General features: G+C 46.5%; 1 protein-coding gene across 8 annotated transcripts in view; it reads left to right on the top strand.

Annotated features, from left to right (window-relative positions):
- SGCE (sarcoglycan epsilon) overlaps positions 1-19,085 on the top strand; it is a 171,172-nt gene that overhangs the window by 130,378 nt on the left and 21,709 nt on the right. For 4 of the 8 annotated variants that reach the window (XM_085630848.1, XM_085630846.1, XM_085630844.1 and 1 more), the window contains 3 exons: positions 11,428-11,639; positions 12,936-12,962; positions 13,645-13,833. In XM_085630848.1, the coding sequence (XP_085486974.1) occupies positions 11,428-11,639; positions 12,936-12,962; positions 13,645-13,833 (428 nt within the window). The remainder of the gene's footprint in view (positions 1-11,427; positions 11,640-12,935; positions 12,963-13,644; positions 13,834-19,085) is intronic. The other 4 variants (XM_085630849.1, XM_085630847.1, XM_085630845.1 and 1 more) reach the window with 1 other exon arrangement.

Below are 19,085 nucleotides of genomic sequence, written 5' to 3'. Positions count from 1 at the left end.
GTTTTTACAGACTAACAGCAAGTTTCCACTAGTCACCACTATAACTCTTCGTCTGTGGTAGCTTGCGAAAGCGTCAAGATCCTGTTGATGGTTGAAGGTTGTACAGATGGACATATCTGCGTCCACCAGTAGTAATGCAGACTGTCTGCTGCTCCCAGGCATGTTCTTCTGATCTGGGCCTTCTCCAGAGGTATCATCCTCCCCCTACTCTGCCTATGTCTGGTGTAGAGGTAGGACTGGAGAGGAGATGTACAAATCTTGGTGCATGCATTACATCCAAACTGAGCCCAGAGAGCTGACAAGACCGATATGCCAAAACGAAAGCTGCGCCAGGTAAATGGGGGGACTGAGATGCAGTTTTCAGAAACGTTTCTGTCCATCAAAACATCCCTTCAAGATCCAAAGGACTAGTCAAAACTGATGATGATTGAAGCTTATGGAACACAACAACAGCTACCCAGAGGACTCTTTCAGTGCTGCAGCTGGCACTGTACCTGGCAAGAATCACACAGAGATGAAAAGGTGTGTTTTCAAGGTTTTTTGGAAAAGAACTCCAAATGTGGCCGGCATTTTAGAAGGAATGGTCATTTGTTCTACGTTAGGTGTAAGATTCTTCAGAAATTTGGAGCAAAAACCTGAACACGGGAAGAGTACTGAAGAGTGCATGTGGAAGCATACTATTAGAATTTGGAATGCAGGAAAGCCTGGTGGCAAGTCACCAAGCATTTAAATGAGGATATTTTAGCAACAGGTAACCAATATAAATCAGTTAAATGTTTGGTGCTATTCTCAAGGCGAGGAACAACCAAAATAACTTGGGCAGCAGCATTCTAGATGAATGGAAGAGTTGCTGTAGTAGTATGTTGCATGCCAAAATGTAACTTTAGTTGGAGTCCGAGCGACAGCAATACATTTCTGGACCATGTTTTGTGACAGAAAAAGGGCAGCAATGGCAACATCTTTTAAAGCAGGAATAACTACAGTGTGTGTTCAATTATGAGTCCAGGATCCTACATGAAGGGGAACAGTGTTAATTGTGACCAATACATCTATCCATAAGGAGTAAGGAGGCTAGAACTAAAACATTTTTTTGATCACAATTAATATTCAAACAAGCATTCAAAGGGGTATGCACACACAGCCACCGGCAGCAAGAATATAAGTCAGCCTTCAGTGTCCCATTAGTGTGGCTGTGTGTGCATACCCCTTTGAGTGTGACTTCCACACTGGGGCAACCTGTGTTTTGTGATGTTTAGCGGCTAGCCTGGCCGCGAGGAGGTCCCGCTGCTGCTTGGCGGATCCACGGCGTTCAGCTATTATGAGCGCCGACAGGAACGAAGGGGACCTAACTGTCGGGTATATATTGGCGAGAAGGGAAGCAGTTCTTCATTTGTTGCATGCCCACTGGGGTAAGACATTTTAGTGAACTTCTCAACGGGGCAGCGATATCCAATCGGACATGAATGGAATTAAGTCCAAGCAACAATGGGCTTTAACTACAGAGACCATAAGGCCATGTAACGCTGAAGCCCACAAGGGTGGGACTTTTTATTTTAATAAAGCTGTTTCCGCATCAATCTGCTGTCCTGATGTTGTTGAGCAGAGCCAGTGATCAACAGCATTACATGCTCGAAACGCGTTTGGCAGTCACACTAATGGGACACTGAAGGCTGACTGATATTCTTGCTGCCGGTGGCTGTGTGTGCATACCCCTTTGAGTGTGACTTCCTCACTGGGGCAACCTGTGTTTTATGATATATATATATATGTGTGTGTGGAAGTAGCGAACAGTGGAATAATATTGGTGTACGTCAAAAAGTCACATAACTATTGCACTGTCAAGCCAGACCTAAAAATTAATGTAGGTGACTGCCATTCTCCTGGCTGTGTTGCTGCCAGAATAAAACAACATAAATATCTAGTTATCTAAGACACTTTAATAGCATTATAATGTCATGAGTGTGCCCTGAAAATTCAAGCTCAGACAGCTGGATAAATAAACAAAATTATCACAGCTGTGTAGAAGGCAAACACTTTTTTTGTTGAAGCACACAACATCTTCCCAATCATAACATTTACTTCTGAATCCCAACATGCTGGCAGAGCCAAAGCACCTCTCCTGGTGATTCCCACATAATTGTCTGGCAACAGCTTCCCTGTCAAGCCAGACCATAAACATTGGAGTTCATCTAATTATTTACAATTGTCAAACATTTTTTATGACACTGAACATCAGCCATGCAGATGATGAGATGGGTGTCATCAATCAGGTTGGGCTCAAAGACAATCCTGCAGGATGCCACAATAGAACATAGAAAAGATGGTAATAATTGCTTACTGTCCTCCTGAAGAAATTACCTGAACCAAAGCGCTGCCTCTCACCCTAAAAGTGTAAAATGTCTGTGGAATAATGGGGTAAGAAACAAAATAAAAGGATGCTGGTAAGTCAAGGATTAATACTGATGTACTGTAATAATATTTGTTTGAAATCACACCATACTAGTAAACAGTGGCAAGCATGGTGCATGACTATTCACTAGAAGACTAATGCCAAGTCCAAAGTCATAGCAAGGGTAGCTAAACGACCTAGACACCATCCATATGCCCATATTGATTTCACAGGTTGATACAGAGGAATGTGTTCAGAATGCAGAAGTGTGTTGTGGTGCATTTTACTGCACACAGCTGCAGGTTGTGACAGGGAGCTGATAAACCTGGGCCTGTATTATATATATGGCTCCAGTTCCCTTTTTGCACCATGGCACATCTTTCAAAGAATTAGCTGGTTGCAAACAAGTACAGTGCATCGTAGTAGAAAGAATGCACTGCCCCTAGTGCAGTCATAGACTAATGCTGCCCTCGGGGCAGTGCATTCAAGTGAAATACGAGCAGCTGCTTTAAAGCAGCTCCGTGTTTTACAGTGCTGCCTGCACTTTGAAGAGGGGTGAGAGATCCCCATGCAAGCGGGTGCATTGAGTGACTGCACCCACCTGAAGGGAGATGTCTGAGGGGGGTCAATAGGAACCATTTATCCCCTCCAGAGGGCTGCTTTAAGCAGGCACACTGAAAGTGCTCCACCTTTTTATGGCACACTTTCAGTGTGCAGCTAGGGGCATGTATGTCTCTACACCCACTACATCATATCCCAGAAAAATTTTCATAAAGCAAATTATAATTTTTAATATACATCTCAGAGTTGTGTAGTAGTATCTTTAACCTTGCATGATTTAACCAATGGGCTACAATTGTCTGTGCTGGGAAATTTGAGACCCAGTACGAGTACATAGTTCCACCACGGGATTTTTCACTTCTACGAGCACTATCGTTGTCCATTTCCCTTTTTATCAAGAGTAGCGCATGTGGAGCACTTTGCAAGGCAAGGTGCTGGTGGGTGCATTGCCCAGCAACCCCAGACACCAAGGAGTCTGCAGCTCCTGAGCCTAGTGCTTACCGGCTCACGTGGGCCACAGTGAAGCTGGCAGAAGGAGAGTGAGGTTGGCCCCACAACTCAGAGCAGTGTCGCACAGGACCAGACCGCGAAGGCTGAGGTTGGGAGAGACGGCCCGTCTGAGGCCGCCTGTAGTCCTTCAGGTGCTTCCTAAACAAACACGTGTCTCGCACTCAACTGCTGCCCCACTTCCGCAAGGGAGGCCGCGACGTGCAGCAGTACGGGAACATGTTGAGGACGTATTTCCCTGTGTATATCTGTTGGCAGCGCGGCTAAGAAACCCCCTAACATGGCCCCAAGTCACGCTCTCAGCCGCTCCTAGTGTACAGCGATGTGCTCAGGAGCAGCGTTGGGTACAGCTGGAACCAGGAGGCCATAGGCTGTTACCCTGACCCCATCAGCTTCGACTGAGACAAGCATTAGATATATTGGTGAGTTGGCCCCAGGGGAATAATTCAGCCGCACTGGGTGGCCTTCGCGAGCAGTCTCCGTTTGGCTGTCTCCAGTCTCTGTGAGCAGTCCCAGAGGACCTGGAGGGCACCGGACATGCTATAATTGAGGGGAAGAACATCACTGGAGGCACCGTTCGCCACCGAGAAGTGGTGGTTGTGCTATTTAGGAACTTGCCAGGAGCTTGACCTAATTATCACCCCAAACCCCCCCCCCCCCTCCCCGGATCATAGTGCTCCGGTGACTCACGCTTTATAGCCACAAGTGCCACCAGAAGGGCTCAGATGGTACCGCATAATATAGAGGAGAAGCACAGGTGCACTGTCTCACGGGGTTCTCGACATTTGTAAGTGATTACCCTAAGTGGTTATGGTTTTTTAATGAGATTTGGTGATTTATGTCCTGCAGTGAATTATGGGGATACCAGGTGATCTGTGTTTACCTTCCTAACCTAACTGCTGCATTTTATGTAATGATGTGTATTTGGATGGTATGATATGCACAGTAATGGTGTCTTCCATGATGTTTTATTATGTGTGCAACATATAAGGGGCATATTCTCAAGGAGTTATCGCCAAGTTATCAGCACTTTATCGCAGCCAAAGTCACGATAACTTTATCGCCCCATTCACAAGCTGGTGCTAACAGCCAATATAACCAGTTTTCCGGCGATAGCATCCCCAAAAAACATCACCACGGATGACCCTGGCAACTATCGCTAATGAGATGCAGAGTAGGCGTTCCCGAGCAAAAAGCCACAACAACACAACACCTCAACATTCTCAATGACCAGCCAGATTGGCGAAAAGAACACAAAACATGCAATAAGGCACATTAGCAGCAGGAAATTAACACCTGCTCTAACCTGGTGCAAAGTCATACGACAACCGCCACCAGACAAGGGAGCATGGCCCAGAGCCACACCTGAAGACCAACAGATGCCATGGAGCCACTGATCATGTAGCACAGAGCCCCAACAGGGCCACAACACCCACCGCCACCACACCAAGGACTGCCACCGTCCCCCGTACCTCCCCGCCCCCTTCCCAAACCACCACAGAAGCAGCGCAGACCAAGACAGCGGACCTCCAGAAAACGCACCAACCTCACAGACCCAACACCAGAGAATATCATTGCCCACTACAGGCTCAAAGGGACAACCATCCTACGCATCCTGACCACCATTGCCCACAGGCTGACGGTACCAACACAGCGGACAACCAACATCCCTCCGCAGACAAAGCTACTGGCTGTGCTGCACATGTTGGCCTCTGGGATCTTCCAACCAACAACCGCCAGAGTCGGAGGAGTCTCACAGCCAGCCCAATCACAGTTCATCACAACTGTCTTGAATGCCATCATCCGCTTGGTACCCCAGTACCCATACTCCCCCCACACTGCGCATGAACAGCTGGAGACCAAGCAAGGCATCTACGCCACAGCTGGATTCCTGCATGTGTTAGTGGGCAATTGACTGCACACATATCCTACTTGTGCCCCCTGGTGGCACTGCACACAATTACCTGAACAGAAAGCACACACATTCCCTCACTGTGCAGGCAACAATGCACCACCTGGGAATCGCCACCAACGTCGTCGCCAACTACCCAGGCAGTGTGCATGATTCCTACTCCTACCGACAGTCCATCATCAACCAGCGCTAACAGGATGGCACCCATGGAAATGCACTGCTCGTTGGCAAGTACCAAATAAACACACCACACCCCCCAACTCCACAATCATGCAAATGACAACTCTGGGAATGCACACGTCACAGACTCACATTCAACATGCCAATAAACATGCCCACCCACCAGATGCGACAGCATAACGTACTGCGGCAACCTGGGCTAGCCATGTTCGTGAGCCATCAATGGCATGGCACCTCAGCCACACAATGGCAGAATGTGGGGAGAGGTGGGAACCAGGCAGGTGTGACGGAGGCAAGTGACCCATGAATGAGAAGGTACACAATGCCAAGTGTGACCGAGATGTGCTGGACAGACTGCAGTATGCAGACCACAGACGTATCCATGTCCACAGTGGATGCAACCATGTCACCCCAGCCAGTGGGAAGATCCCGGAAATGTAGCTTGTGACGTCCCCCCCTGTAAGCATGTGCGGAGTGGGCTGGCCCAGTGAACGCCAGGCCAGCGTAGGGGTGTGAATAAAAAGCACATAGCTCTGGTCGTAGTTCTCTTCTGGAATGCCCAACGTCTCTGCCAGGGTGGCGCCTCCCAGCCCGCCACGAGGCCCACACTGTCGCCATGAGCGGTGTTGCCTGCGAACATGTGCGCCTGCTGCACCCCAGGCCGCTGGTCCCTGACACGTCATGCCCGCCCCGCGCATCCAGGCCTCACTGCTGAGGAAAAAAGGATCCTCGTTATGGAGGTGATCGAACAACAAGACGTGGGACGATGATGAGGAAGATGATGCATGTGTAACACACCCCACAGCAGCTGCATCAGGAATAACCTGAAGGGACATTTTTTTCACATGAGCATGCTCACCTCTAGTGCCCCAACCTCAGTGCACTGCAACTCACGGACACTTCTGTTGGCATATTGGGTGACCTCTGTACTTGCTCCAGCTACCACCATGACGCTCCGAAGTTGTCTCTGTAATGCTGGTGTTTTCTGTTTCCGTTTTAATGGTGTTCACTGTTTAAGTTGTTGCCAGCACAGAGTGGGCTGGCATACACTCACCTCACACCCATCAAGCACAGGCGTCACTGTACATGTGACCCTGCCAATAAAGGTAGCCAGTTCCACAAATGATCTGCGTGTGTCTGTGTGGTCATGATGTATGCATGAGGGCCCCGGGGCATCCAACATCACATTGTGCTGTGTACAGCGGACGCAACCATGTCACTGCTGGCAGCAGGTAAGACCTTGGACATGTAGCTTTGTCGTCAGACACTCAATGTGTAAGAGGAGTGGACTGGGCCATCGTACGGAGGTCCAGCGTGGGGGTGTGAATGATGATTCCATGGTTCTGGGCGTGGTTCATTGCAGGAAATGTGCACATGCATGTATATCTGTAGCGGTGTTGGTCTCCTTTGTGGGGTGTAGGTGGTCCCTGATGGGACTTGAACACCCATGTATGTGATCTACTTCGGCTTCCATGAGCTTTGACCCCACCCGCACCTGTTCGGCCACCTCCTTTTGGCATTCTGACACCTGGCATTGGAATGCGATGTGTGCCTAGGTGAAGTGTTGGGAGCCAGCTGTGGTGGCGGGTGCTTCCTGATGTGTGGTCTGTGCAGGGGCTGGGGTCTCTTCTGTGTGGCTTGGCTGCCCTGCTCCTGGGGGTGGGTAGCCTAAGATATCCATGGGCTGTTGTAGGGCATCGGTGTCGAAGTCATAGCGGTCCTCTCCAGCATCACTGATAAGTGGTCTGGTCTGCTTTGCTGGAGGTGTTGTTTGTACATCTGCAATGTGAAGGGGAGATGCATGTTGACATTGTGTTGAAATGTATGTTGGCGCATTGTTCTAGTTTACATGCAGACTGTATGACTATGTACACTGTGACTGTTTGGGAGGTGCTGTATATTTGATGCGGGACAGTGGACATTTGTACTACATGACGGATGTGTGGTTGCACACGTGCATTTCCATCTCACAGTTTCCTGCTATGTTAGATGTGGTTGTCCTGTTTCTGCGCATGAGCGGAACCAGTTGTGTCCTCTGTTCTGCAGTGTCGGTGTTGCACGTTGTGCCACATTGTCATCGGATGTGCTGTTATTGCTATGTGTGTGTGCTGCAGTGTGCCACAGGGATCAGGGACATGGCCCAGGGTCATTGTGGGTGTGCGGTGTGCTACACGTCATTGTGCATGTGTGACATTGTGCCCATCTCCCCCAATCCCCCCAGGCCCTGGTCGTTACTCACCCTGTTGATGTTGTGTCAGGTCCTATCGAGCTGTGTCCGGACTCCCAACTCATTGAGCCGTCTCCACCCAGTCGACTGTGGCCTCCATTTCCTCCTGCTCCTCCTTTGGCGCAGGACTCCCACCTCCTGTTGCCGTTGCTGCCTTCCTGTTGGCAGCAGGGTTGTGCTTGGTTTAGCTTTTCACATCATGCCAGAGCCTCTTGTCCTCCTCCATAGACCTCCTCGACAGTCCGACTGCATTCACGTTTGTCATTTTGACGTTCAGTGGGTGGTAGTGTTCTGTCAACTCCGTGACGCTGACCTGGTTTTCCTGCGGACTGCACACCGTCTGCCTCTTCCTCTTCTCCTTGGCCTTCCCCGACCACAAGGTTCCTTGCTGGTGGTCTGTGTGGCTTGTGGGGTTCGCATTGGCCACTGCACTCGGTCCGGGTGCATCCATGTTGCTACGTAGTTTCTTTTTTGCTCCCTCTTTTTTCTCTGCTTTTATAGTGCATTTTCCCGCATGACGCGTGGGTATTGCAGGCCCGTGGCTGGTTTTCGCAGATTTTTGTATCGCTATTGGCCTCATTGCTGGCCTTACCACGGTGTTAATTATCCACGATAGACTGCGATGTGAAGAGTTGCGTTAAGCTAAATTTGCGATGAATATCACACGTTCCTGAGAATATCCCCTAAGTCTTTATTTTATTGCATTAACTGTGATGTAATGACAATTGCCTAGTTGGCAAAGTGATTTATGGTTTATGTTTATATACAATATATGAGATATTTTTATATACTACTGTGTGGAGTCTCTTTTTTGGTGTATGTATTGTGTCACTGATGTGTGTGTTGCGCAACCACCTTACACAGTGCCTCTGGGATAAGCCTGACTGCTCTGCCAAGCTACCAAGCGGTGAGCAGGGTTTATCTTGGGTGTGTAACTCCCTTACCCCGACTAGAGTGGTGGGGTCTGCCTGGCTTAGGTGCATACCCTATCAACCAGAAACCCCATTGCTAACAATGCAGTTGCTTTGAGAACCTGTGTTGAGACCCAGTACTGATGATGGGCACATAGGAGATCACATCCAAACAGTAACAGGCCATACGTGATTATAATAACAAATGTTCACTGGTATTTATTAAGAAAATGCCAGAGTCAAGCACAGCTAACATCGAAAAGAGGCCTATGTAGTAATGTTGTCACATGCCATCACAGAGCTGAGTCAGACATGTGAATAGGCCAAAGAATTTCAGATCAGTGTCATTGAGAGGAGAAGAAAACAAAGAAGCTGCGAAAGACTGTAAAGGCGCTACAACTTAAAAGGTGCACACATTTTAAAATAACCTATCAGAAACATAGGCCATGAAGCCACAAATATGATGTGTGAAACCAGCATAATGAGGTCTTTTACTTAGTCCCCTGGTGACCCACTGGTCACTGATTCAGACAAAGCAGGTAAAACTATACACATAACGAAGAGCAAATTCACCTGGGAATAGCTCTGATTTGATAACAACACTTCTGGTGAACTTAGGTGTAAAAATGGGTCTAATACATCAGACAGATTGACTTGCAAAAACACACATGTTGTTTCTTCCTAGATGGAGTAGATGAAGCTGAATTGGCTAAGTGAGGGGATGTTCAAGTCACAATGTTCACAACATTATCTGGTACGGACACAGGTTCACTCTTGTCACGCCTGTTTCACAAATGAGATAATGTTTAATGTACAGATCGTTAGGTTTTATGAACAGAGCTATAAGACTCAATACCAGCACCACTTTAGCAGGTCTAAGCCTCCTATTTGCTCCTGACTATCAAGGGAAGCAAAGTTGTAGACATGCTCATTCTAGGAAATCAAGAACAAAGGAGGTGGTGTTCCTTCCGCTTTTGCCTGAGTTTCCCAATAATGTTTTGCTGTGCTGCTCTGGACTTACCATTTTATATTGTACTTCTTTTTAAAGAATTGCACGGTCTGTATCGTTCTTCAACCCAATGGTCTTTACCGGCTGTGTGCCGGGGACTGCTACCACTAGTCCAAAGGGAGGTCCCAGGCAATTGGCAAAGGCTCGCAGGGCTCTGGGGTTCTTGGAGGCTGCGCAGGTTTCAGGTGGATACTGCAGGCCAAAGTTGTTGAGTCCTTTTGCAGTTTGCATGGTTTGGCGCGGGTCTCTTCTGCAGCAGGGCTCAGTTCCAGGTTCAGCAGGCAGCACATCTTCTTCCTTCGTCTTCCTTTATTCCATAGAATCTGAAGTTAAGGTTTCAGGGAGCCACCCAAATACTGAATTTAGTGGTGTTACAAGGGGAGACAGGCAGTAGTGAATGGGCTACTTACCTTTAGGGTGTACACACCCTCTAGTGACTACTTCCTGTAGTAGAAGGCACTACTCTAGCCCTAATTGGAGGTCTTCTCACCATCTCAAGATGGTGGAATTTCAGGATGTGGATTCACCTTACCTGCCCCTCCCTAGGGGTGGTGCAGGCTGAGGTGGGACCCTCCTCCTCATCTAACTAATTTTTCCTCCTTTCGTCCCACCAAAAGTGGAGGAGAAGAGGGGGCTGGGCATCCCCCACTATCTGGGGGTTCCTGTGTTGGATTTCAAAGGCAGCATCGCCTTTGAAGCTTGACGCCTGGAAAGGCAATCTGGTCCTGGAGGAGGTGTGAAACACCCACGCCCAGGGCAGGTACTGTTTCTGTCCTCTGAGAGTGCTGGCTCTCACCCATTGAGGTTAGAAAGATGTTTGGTGGTGGCAGGCTAGTGGAAACCGGTCAATGACCCCCACTAGTGTTTGGCTAGGTTTCAGGGAACCTCTAAAAGGTTCTCCTGTGTGAATGTATTAATAAATCAATCATGGCATCAGTGAGAATGTATTAAGACAAGACGTTTGGTACCACACATCTTAGAAATCAGTTAAGCCATCATGGCAATAGGAACCTTGTGCTGATGCATATCCAGCCCATGTATTCTTTATGGCTTTCCTGTTCACTTATGCCACAGAATGGACTGGACATTGTAGGGACATATCTGCTCATGCTGATATGTCCACACATAGGTACAGTGCACCCTTGCTCAGGGCTAAAGGCCTGCAGTAGGGGTGGCTTACCTATCTCTTATGCAGCATGGTGGTGGCACGGCACACAGAGCTGTGTGGCATGTCAACTCTGGATTTTCCTGCACCAAGATACGCAGCCTGCAGTGGCAGAGTGTGTAGCATTGGTGAGGGGGCCCTGGAGTGGCACAACCAGAGCTGCAGCCCCAGAGGACCCGCTTCAGTACCCATGCCCCAGGTACCAGGGGTACCATTTACTAGCGACTTACAGGAGTAGCTGAAGTTGTGCCAATCGTGGTACAGTGTTTTGGGAAAGAGATCTGGCACTGGGGGACTACGTAGAAGGGACCCAGTACACGTACAGTTTGAAATTACATCAGGCAAAAAGTGGGGGCTAACCATGCAAACAGAGGCACTATCCTAAAATATCCCTTTCAATAAAATACTTCTTCGGTTAGGTTAAGCATAATAAATGTACACCTGTACCAAGGAGAAGCTCAACTGTAAAAATTGTGAATGTTATATCTTGAGTTAAAGTGCACATACATAATATGGATTAATGAGTTAATGCTTTGTTAATGTGCTGTACTATTTTATTTTATCAGGTTGATAAAACAAAACATGTTTCAGTTTATCAAGAAGTCATACGTGGAGAAGGCATATTACCTGATGTTGGAGAATATAAACCCCCTTCAGATACTCTAAAAAGCCGAGATTATTACTCAGACTTCCTACTAACATTGGCTGTGCCTTCGGCTGTGGCACTTGTCCTTTTCATAATCCTTGGTTACATCATGTGCTGCCGGAGAGAAGGAATGTGAGTACCTTTAAAATGGCAAGAAATATCTGCAATTTTCATATCACTGTGTAAAAGTTTATGATATGGGTCTACCCAGACTATTTAAAGCTTTCATTGCAGTATGATATTAAGCAGATTAAGGATGTCTTGGTCATGGCTCATTTTCCTAAATAGACATAAATAAAAATGTATTTTAATGCCCTAGCAGATAAATGGCTCGATTTCGAATTTGGTGGATGGTTACTCTGTCACTAATGTGACGGCTATCTTGTCTGTATTAGTACAAGACCACTATATTCTATAGCACTTGTAATAAGGCAGATGGGATATCTGTCACATTTGTGATGGAGTAACATATCAGGAAAACTTTTAATCAGGCCGAAAGTTAGTAATCATAAAATCAATCACCCTTATGATAGAAGAGTCAAAATGTAAATGTTTTTCAGTGCACTTTCAACAGTTAATAATATTTTTCTAGACTGAGTCTCAGACAAACAAAAGAAAAGTGTTTTCATAAAAATCATAATAGCAATTAATGACACTCTCTCAGAACTCCTAAATTATAATTCAGTATTTCAGGTAGACATAATTTATATGATTATCTAAAATCAATGTATTTCATGTACAAACCAGTTAGTGCTTCCACCCCAAATTTCTCCGCCAAACCCTCTGTATAAGACACTACTAAAACAGCTCCTGTAGTTTTCATGAGCAGCGCACCCAAAGACAAAAGACAAGTTACAATGCTATAAACTTTGCTCAGCTTGGAATTGTTTTGACTCTCACAAAAGTTTAATTAATTGTTTTGTTGTTCAAGGTGCTAGCATAAAGAAGCTACAGGAGCCCGCATGTAACCATATGCAACGTAATAACTAATGAAGAACATACAAACACATATGAGGTTAAGATGACCAATATATTTTAGCTCCTAAAACATAATCTACTAAAACACTCAGAATTTAAACTAATGTGTCAAGATTATCAAACATTAAAGCAGCAAGTAACACAAACTATTTCATATTTTACATGCATCTCAATTTCTTTCATCATTAGAATTTATTTTAGACAGTAGACTGCTTCTTAACTTGCATTTTTCATGTCTTTGTGTCTATGTCTCCTGTGTCACATCTTGTTTTATGTAATCCCATTAAGACTATACCATTTCCATTCACTGGTGGCCAATGCTGCTATACTGCATTGAGAAAGAAAACTTGACTCATTTATCCCCTACCAAGACTTACACATCCACCAGTACATCTAATGTTCCAAATATTAATGCTATTATTTAATTCATACATTTTGTTTTGATTCTAGGGTAAAGAGAAACATGCAAACACCTGAGTAAGTGTCTCCTTTCCTGTTCTTTACTCTTTCTTTTGTTTTTCATTTCTCAGTAGCTTGCCATGCTCCATACATTTGTCTCATACTTATTTTCTTTCACCTTGACTCATGGTTTACTTTAAATACATGAACGCTGCTTTTAGATTATATACACATTTAAAAGGCGAGGAGTTCTGCCTAAATAGGTTTCACAAGCATAAAACAAGATAGAGTTCTATTTTAGACATTTTCATCCGGTTAAATCCTCAGTAGGTGGTTCGTTGTCAGTTCACTGCAAACACTTCTAAGATGATCTTTCAGAAATATCACATAAGGAGAAAGATCTGTTCATTTTTTATAAATGCTCTTAAGAATCAACATAAAAAATGGTTTTGCATTTCCTTTGTCATTATTTGCATCCTTATTAGAGAGTTAGGTGACTAAATGTTTAAAAGACACACCCTCCCAAAAGATAATTTCAGTAATGGCAAAGAAATTAATAATGTATTCAAGTTGGCTGTTTGAAATACGTTTTTGTATATTTCTCAAACCTAAGGCCTGCATACACGGTTTTCTGTACTTGCTCCAATGGCAAAGAATTTGATTTGTGATTTTGGAGCAAGATCTTTTTCCAAAATTTCTAACTGAATTGGTAAATTGTGTTCTTCTACCTCAAACTCATTTTTTCTTTGTTGTTGTTCAGCATTCAGCTAGTCCACCACGGTGCAATTCAGAAATCCACTAAGGAGCTGCGTGACATGTCCACGAACAGAGAGATAGCATGGCCCCTCTCAACGCTTCCTGTTTTCCATCCTGTTACTGGGGAGATGGTGCCACCTCGCCACACTGATAACTACGACAATACAAGCATGCCGCTGATGCAAACACAGCAGTAAGTCTATATTTGTTAATAATATACTATTAAGAATATATATTATGCAAAGCATTTTAAATACTTTTCCGTTAACCTAATAAATACGAAGATAGGGGTTTTAACAAGTCACATTTGAAAAGATCTCTTGAAGGATACAGATGTACAAGAAATAGAGTCTGTAATATGTTAATCCAAAAGAGGCTAAAAGTGCTTACCAATAGAAACACGGAATGGTGAGAGATCAAACTGTTAAGTAAAACAGATTTCAAAATTGTAAAACAAAAAGTGATCAAAATTGAGAATATGACAAAAAAGAGTTACTATTAGCAACTGTATTGCCAGAGAGTAGGCAGTTTTTCACATAGATAGATACTATTAGATTGAAATACCAATACAAATAAGAAGAATATGTTTTTATCTCCAAATCAGTTCAGTTCAGTTCATACGTCTTTATTTCGATATTATTTCATCATAAAAGACATGCAATAAGACATTCCACTCATGACTACAAAACTCCAGATGTCAAAATTACACATAATATTAAAAAATCGAAAAAATAGAATAAAATACATACAAGAGTTAATTAGCACAAATCATCACTAATAAGCGGAGTTTAAACATATTATACACAAAAAATAAAATTTAAAAACTAAATAAATTGTCGGTTAAAGACGTGTTAGAAATATGTACTTATTATAAGGGGCTATTTAGCCACTATTACAATGTTGACTGGCTCTAATAATCCATGTCCAACCCAGAAATTTTGCAACGGCTATGGCCACTGGGATCGATGTATTAGTCCTTAAGAGCCATAATGCCTCCTGGCACACCCGAGTTTTCATGTTTTTACAGATGGGTTTGAGCCATTTTCCTCGGGGGGCTGAATAGGATGGGCAAACAAAAAATACATGGCCTATGGACTCTTTTTTGTCCCTACACCAAGGGCAGTACTCATTCGTCTGGCCACGCCATGTAGATGTAAAGGATCTTACTGGAAGTGACCCCACCCTAAACTGATGGTATAGTTTTCTGTCACAGCTCTTTATAATTACATCCCAATGCTCCTCTAAAGAGGGAGTGAGCTTGTGTTCCAGGAATCTACCAGAAAGAGAAGTGGGATCTGACTGGACTATATGTTGATAACGCATAGTCGCCCAGTACTGTTCTTTAAAATCCTTTTTTGAAGGGAAAATGCTATTGCCGGGATCCGACCATAACTGATCATGGCCCATGTTTACCAGTATCGATCTCACAATTCTAAACCAAGGGATGTTAGCAGATCCCAATATGGATCTACCATCTAATATCTCCTTTGCAAAAGTAGCAAGTTCAGGTGTTGACCAAATCCTTCTCCACAGAGCAACGGATCTAAATCGTGCCACTTCGTCAATGGGGTAACAACCCAGGTCTAGTAACAGGGGTTTCAAAGGACTAGATTGGGGCAGGCCAATTAAGTTACGTAGAAATTTTTTGGGGACTTTAACCAAGGAGGAAAAGTCTGAAGAGCCCCATAAATCAGCACCATACAGGATTGCTGAACTTATTTTAGCATTATAAATTCTTAATTCAGGACCAATCCTTTTGGTTGTAGAGGTTCTTTGTTCCTTGATTAAAGTACCAGATAGTTGGGCAAATTTCAGTGACTGGACATCAACCTGTGGTTTCCATCTTAACTTATTTTCAAGTACAATCCCTAAATATGTCATAACTTCCACCTGCTCTAGTTCGACACCGTTCATCCTAACTAGACCCTTCTGTGGATTATTTCTAGTAAACACCATAAATTTTGTCTTGCTGACATTGACTTGAAGGTCGTTGTCTTTACAAAACTCCTCAAACTTATTTATGGCGAGTTGGAGCCCCTTTAGAATCTTAGATAGCATGAGGGTATCATCCGCAAAGATGAGAAGTGGGAAATTAGTACCACCTAAAATAGGGGCATCAGTAGGAGTGTCTACGAAATACTGCACGACCCTGTTGAAGAATAACAAAAACAGTGTCGGTGCAAGGACACATCCCTGACGGACGCCACGGGTGACTAGAAACCTCTCTGTTATCTGTCCTTGCCTGCCCCATCTCACCTGGGCAAAGTTAGCCTCGTGAAATCTTATTATTATATCCAGGAGTGCTAGCGGCATTCCCGAGTTTCTTAGGGCAGCCCATAGCTTTTCTCTTGGTACGAGGTCGAATGCAGACTTTAAGTCTACAAACGCTGCGTAAATAGTTCCACCGCCCAAAGTCACCACCTTCCAATATATAAGAAGGAATCTAAACACCTGATCAATTGTACTGACCCCGGGTCTAAATCCTGCCTGCATAGGAGATAATATATTCTCGATCTCCATCCATTCAAGGATTTTAACCAACACCATCCTAGCTACAACTTTCTGAATTGAATCTATTAGACTTATAGGTCGATAATTTTCCGGGGCCGAACGATCCCCCTTCTTAAATATAGGTAAAATTTCCGCCCCACGCCATGAATCCGGGATTTGGGCACCACTTGCAATGGCATTAGCTATAAAAGTGATATAAGGGACCCAATTCATTAAATCAAATTTGAATAAGTCGGCCGGGATACAATCTATGCCAGGGGCTTTACCTGCTTTAATCAAACCCAGTGCAAACTCTGTATCTGTATTCTCAAAAACTATAGATGGACGGATCAGTGATTCACTTAAAGAAAGAGCAGGTAAGCCACACACAGTTTCTGGTTCACTGCCCATAAACTGGTGCTCAAAATGTTCTACCCACACTTCTGGCGAGACAAAATTCGTCGGGATCTGGCAGTCCTGAACACTACCCCATTTGAGTAACTGCCAAAACTTGGTCTGTTCCTTTGACTTACTGGCTTCGTACAAATCCAGCCAATGCAAATCATCCCATTCTCTCCTTGACTCTCTTTGTACCTTTTTATACGCAAGCCTTGCCATCCTAATTTCTGTTACATCTCTAGATTTTAAGGCTTTAATCAGATGAGTATGTGCCTGTCTACAGGAATTATTATACCATTTTTTTCCTGTTTTTGGGACCTTTAAGTTCATAGGTTTAAAACTTGAAGAAAAAATACATTTATTTTAAAACACCAAAGAGCTTGTCATGCTGACCAATTATGTACGATGGGAGACATTGACTGACCTGTGAGCGCGAGCTCTGTCCTGCGAGGTCCTTCCTGTTGGGCTGTTTGTTCTGCGGCTGCACCTCGCGGAACCCGCTCCGCGGGTCCCGCTTCGCCCGTGTGCCTGGGCGCATCGTTGCTGATTCCTGACAGGGGAGCTGCTTGAATCTCGGGGAGCAGGGCTGCGAGCGCCAGGTGAGGATCAGGGACTCCATTGCCCAGGAGTCCCTGTGCTGCCATCATTTCCTGCACCTGGACGCTCTCCCTGCTGGCCACGCCCCCTAAGCACAGCTGAAAAGAGCCTGCTTGTCCCTAGCTCTTTGGGAGACATTGACTGACCTGTGAGCGCGAGCTCTGTCCTGCGAGGTCCTTCCTGTTGGGCTGTTTGTTCTGCGGCTGCACCTCGCGGAACCCGCTCCGCGGGTCCCGCTTCGCCCGTGTGCCTGGGCGCATCGTTGCTGATTCCTGACAGGGGAGCTGCCTGAATCTCGGGGAGCAGGGCTGCGAGCGCCAGGTGAGGATCAGGGACTCCATTGCCCAGGAGTCCCTGTGCTGCCATCATTTCCTGCACCTGGACGCTCTCCCTGCTGGCCACGCCCCCTAAGCACAGCTGAAAAGAGCCTGCTTGTCCCTAGCTCTTTGGGAGACATTGACTGACCTGTGAGCGCGAGCTCTGTCCTGCGAGGTCCTTCCTGTTGGGCTGTTTGTTCTGCGGCTGCACCTCGCGGAACCCGCTCCGCGGGTCCCGCTTCGCCCGTGTGCCTGGGCGCATCGTTGCTGATTCCTGACAGGGGAGCTGCTTGAATCTCGGGGAGCAGGGCTGCGAGCGCCAGGTGAGGATCAGGGACTCCATTGCCCAGGAGTCCCTGTGCTGCCATCATTTCCTGCACCTGGACGCTCTCCCTGCTGGCCACGCCCCCTAAGCACAGCTGAAAAGAGCCTGCTTGTCCCTAGCTCTTTGGGAGACATTGACTGACCTGTGAGCGCGAGCTCTGTCCTGCGAGGTCCTTCCTGTTGGGCTGTTTGTTCTGCGGCTGCACCTCGCGGAACCCGCTCCGTGGGTCCCGCTTCGCCCGTGTGCCTGGGCGCATCGTTGCTGATTCCTGACAGGGGAGCTGCTTGAATCTCGGGGAGCAGGGCTGCGAGCGCCAGGTGAGGATCAGGGACTCCATTGCCCAGGAGTCCCTGTGCTGCCATCATTTCCTGCACCTGGACGCTCTCCCTGCTGGCCACGCCCCCTAAGCACAGCTGAAAAGAGCCTGCTTGTCCCTAGCTCTTTGGGAGACATTGACTGACCTGTGAGCGCGAGCTCTGTCCTGCGAGGTCCTTCCTGTTGGGCTGTTTGTTCTGCGGCTGCACCTCGCGGAACCCGCTCCGCGGGTCCCGCTTCGCCCGTGTGCCTGGGCGCATCGTTGCTGATTCCTGACAGGGGAGCTGCTTGAATCTCGGGGAGCAGGGCTGCGAGCGCCAGGTGAGGATCAGGGACTCCATTGCCCAGGAGTCCCTGTGCTGCCATCATTTCCTGCACCTGGACGCTCTCCCTGCTGGCCACGCCCCCTAAGCACCCTCCCCCTATATCAGGTGCAGCTTCTTCCGCGGTGCGGGAGCGCGCGGGAGGGCGCCGGGAGAAGCCCGGGACAAGGGCGGGACCGTCTGTGGCCGTCCGGGGCCGAAGGTGGCCGGGCTGGGCCTACCCTCTTGGATTGTGCTTCCGACCCCTGGTCTCTTACACTCGGTGGAGCCGCCCGCCGAGTTTAATTTATTGTGAACATTATGCCGTCCCCTGCAAGGGAGAGCACCCCACTAAAACCGGGTGGAGCAAAGAATAGGACTCTAGAGAATTATTTCTCCCGGGCAGTGGGGGAGGGGGACAAAGAGTGTAATCTGTCCAGGTTAAGGGCAGAACGGAGACGCTCAATAGATAATATGAAAAACACGCCCCTCGGAGACCAACTTATTTTACCAAGGGAGGAGTTGTCCCGAATTGATGATGTCCCACTATTGCTGAGGGATTGCACTAACATGTCACCAGTTGAAGCCTTGAGTATAGCCCCAGAAATTAGTTCTAGCCCCCCAAGGGTGACCATTGATTTAGTGTCCCAACCCCCTCCGGCCCCTCCAGCCTCGAAGATTAGGAAAACTAAATCTAAGC

The sequence above is a fragment of the Triturus cristatus genome, chromosome 10 (genome assembly GCF_964204655.1).
Source record: "Triturus cristatus chromosome 10, aTriCri1.1, whole genome shotgun sequence".
In the NCBI taxonomy this organism is placed as follows: Eukaryota; Metazoa; Chordata; class Amphibia; order Caudata; family Salamandridae; genus Triturus; species Triturus cristatus.
This window is presented reverse-complemented; position numbering and strand designations above follow the sequence as displayed.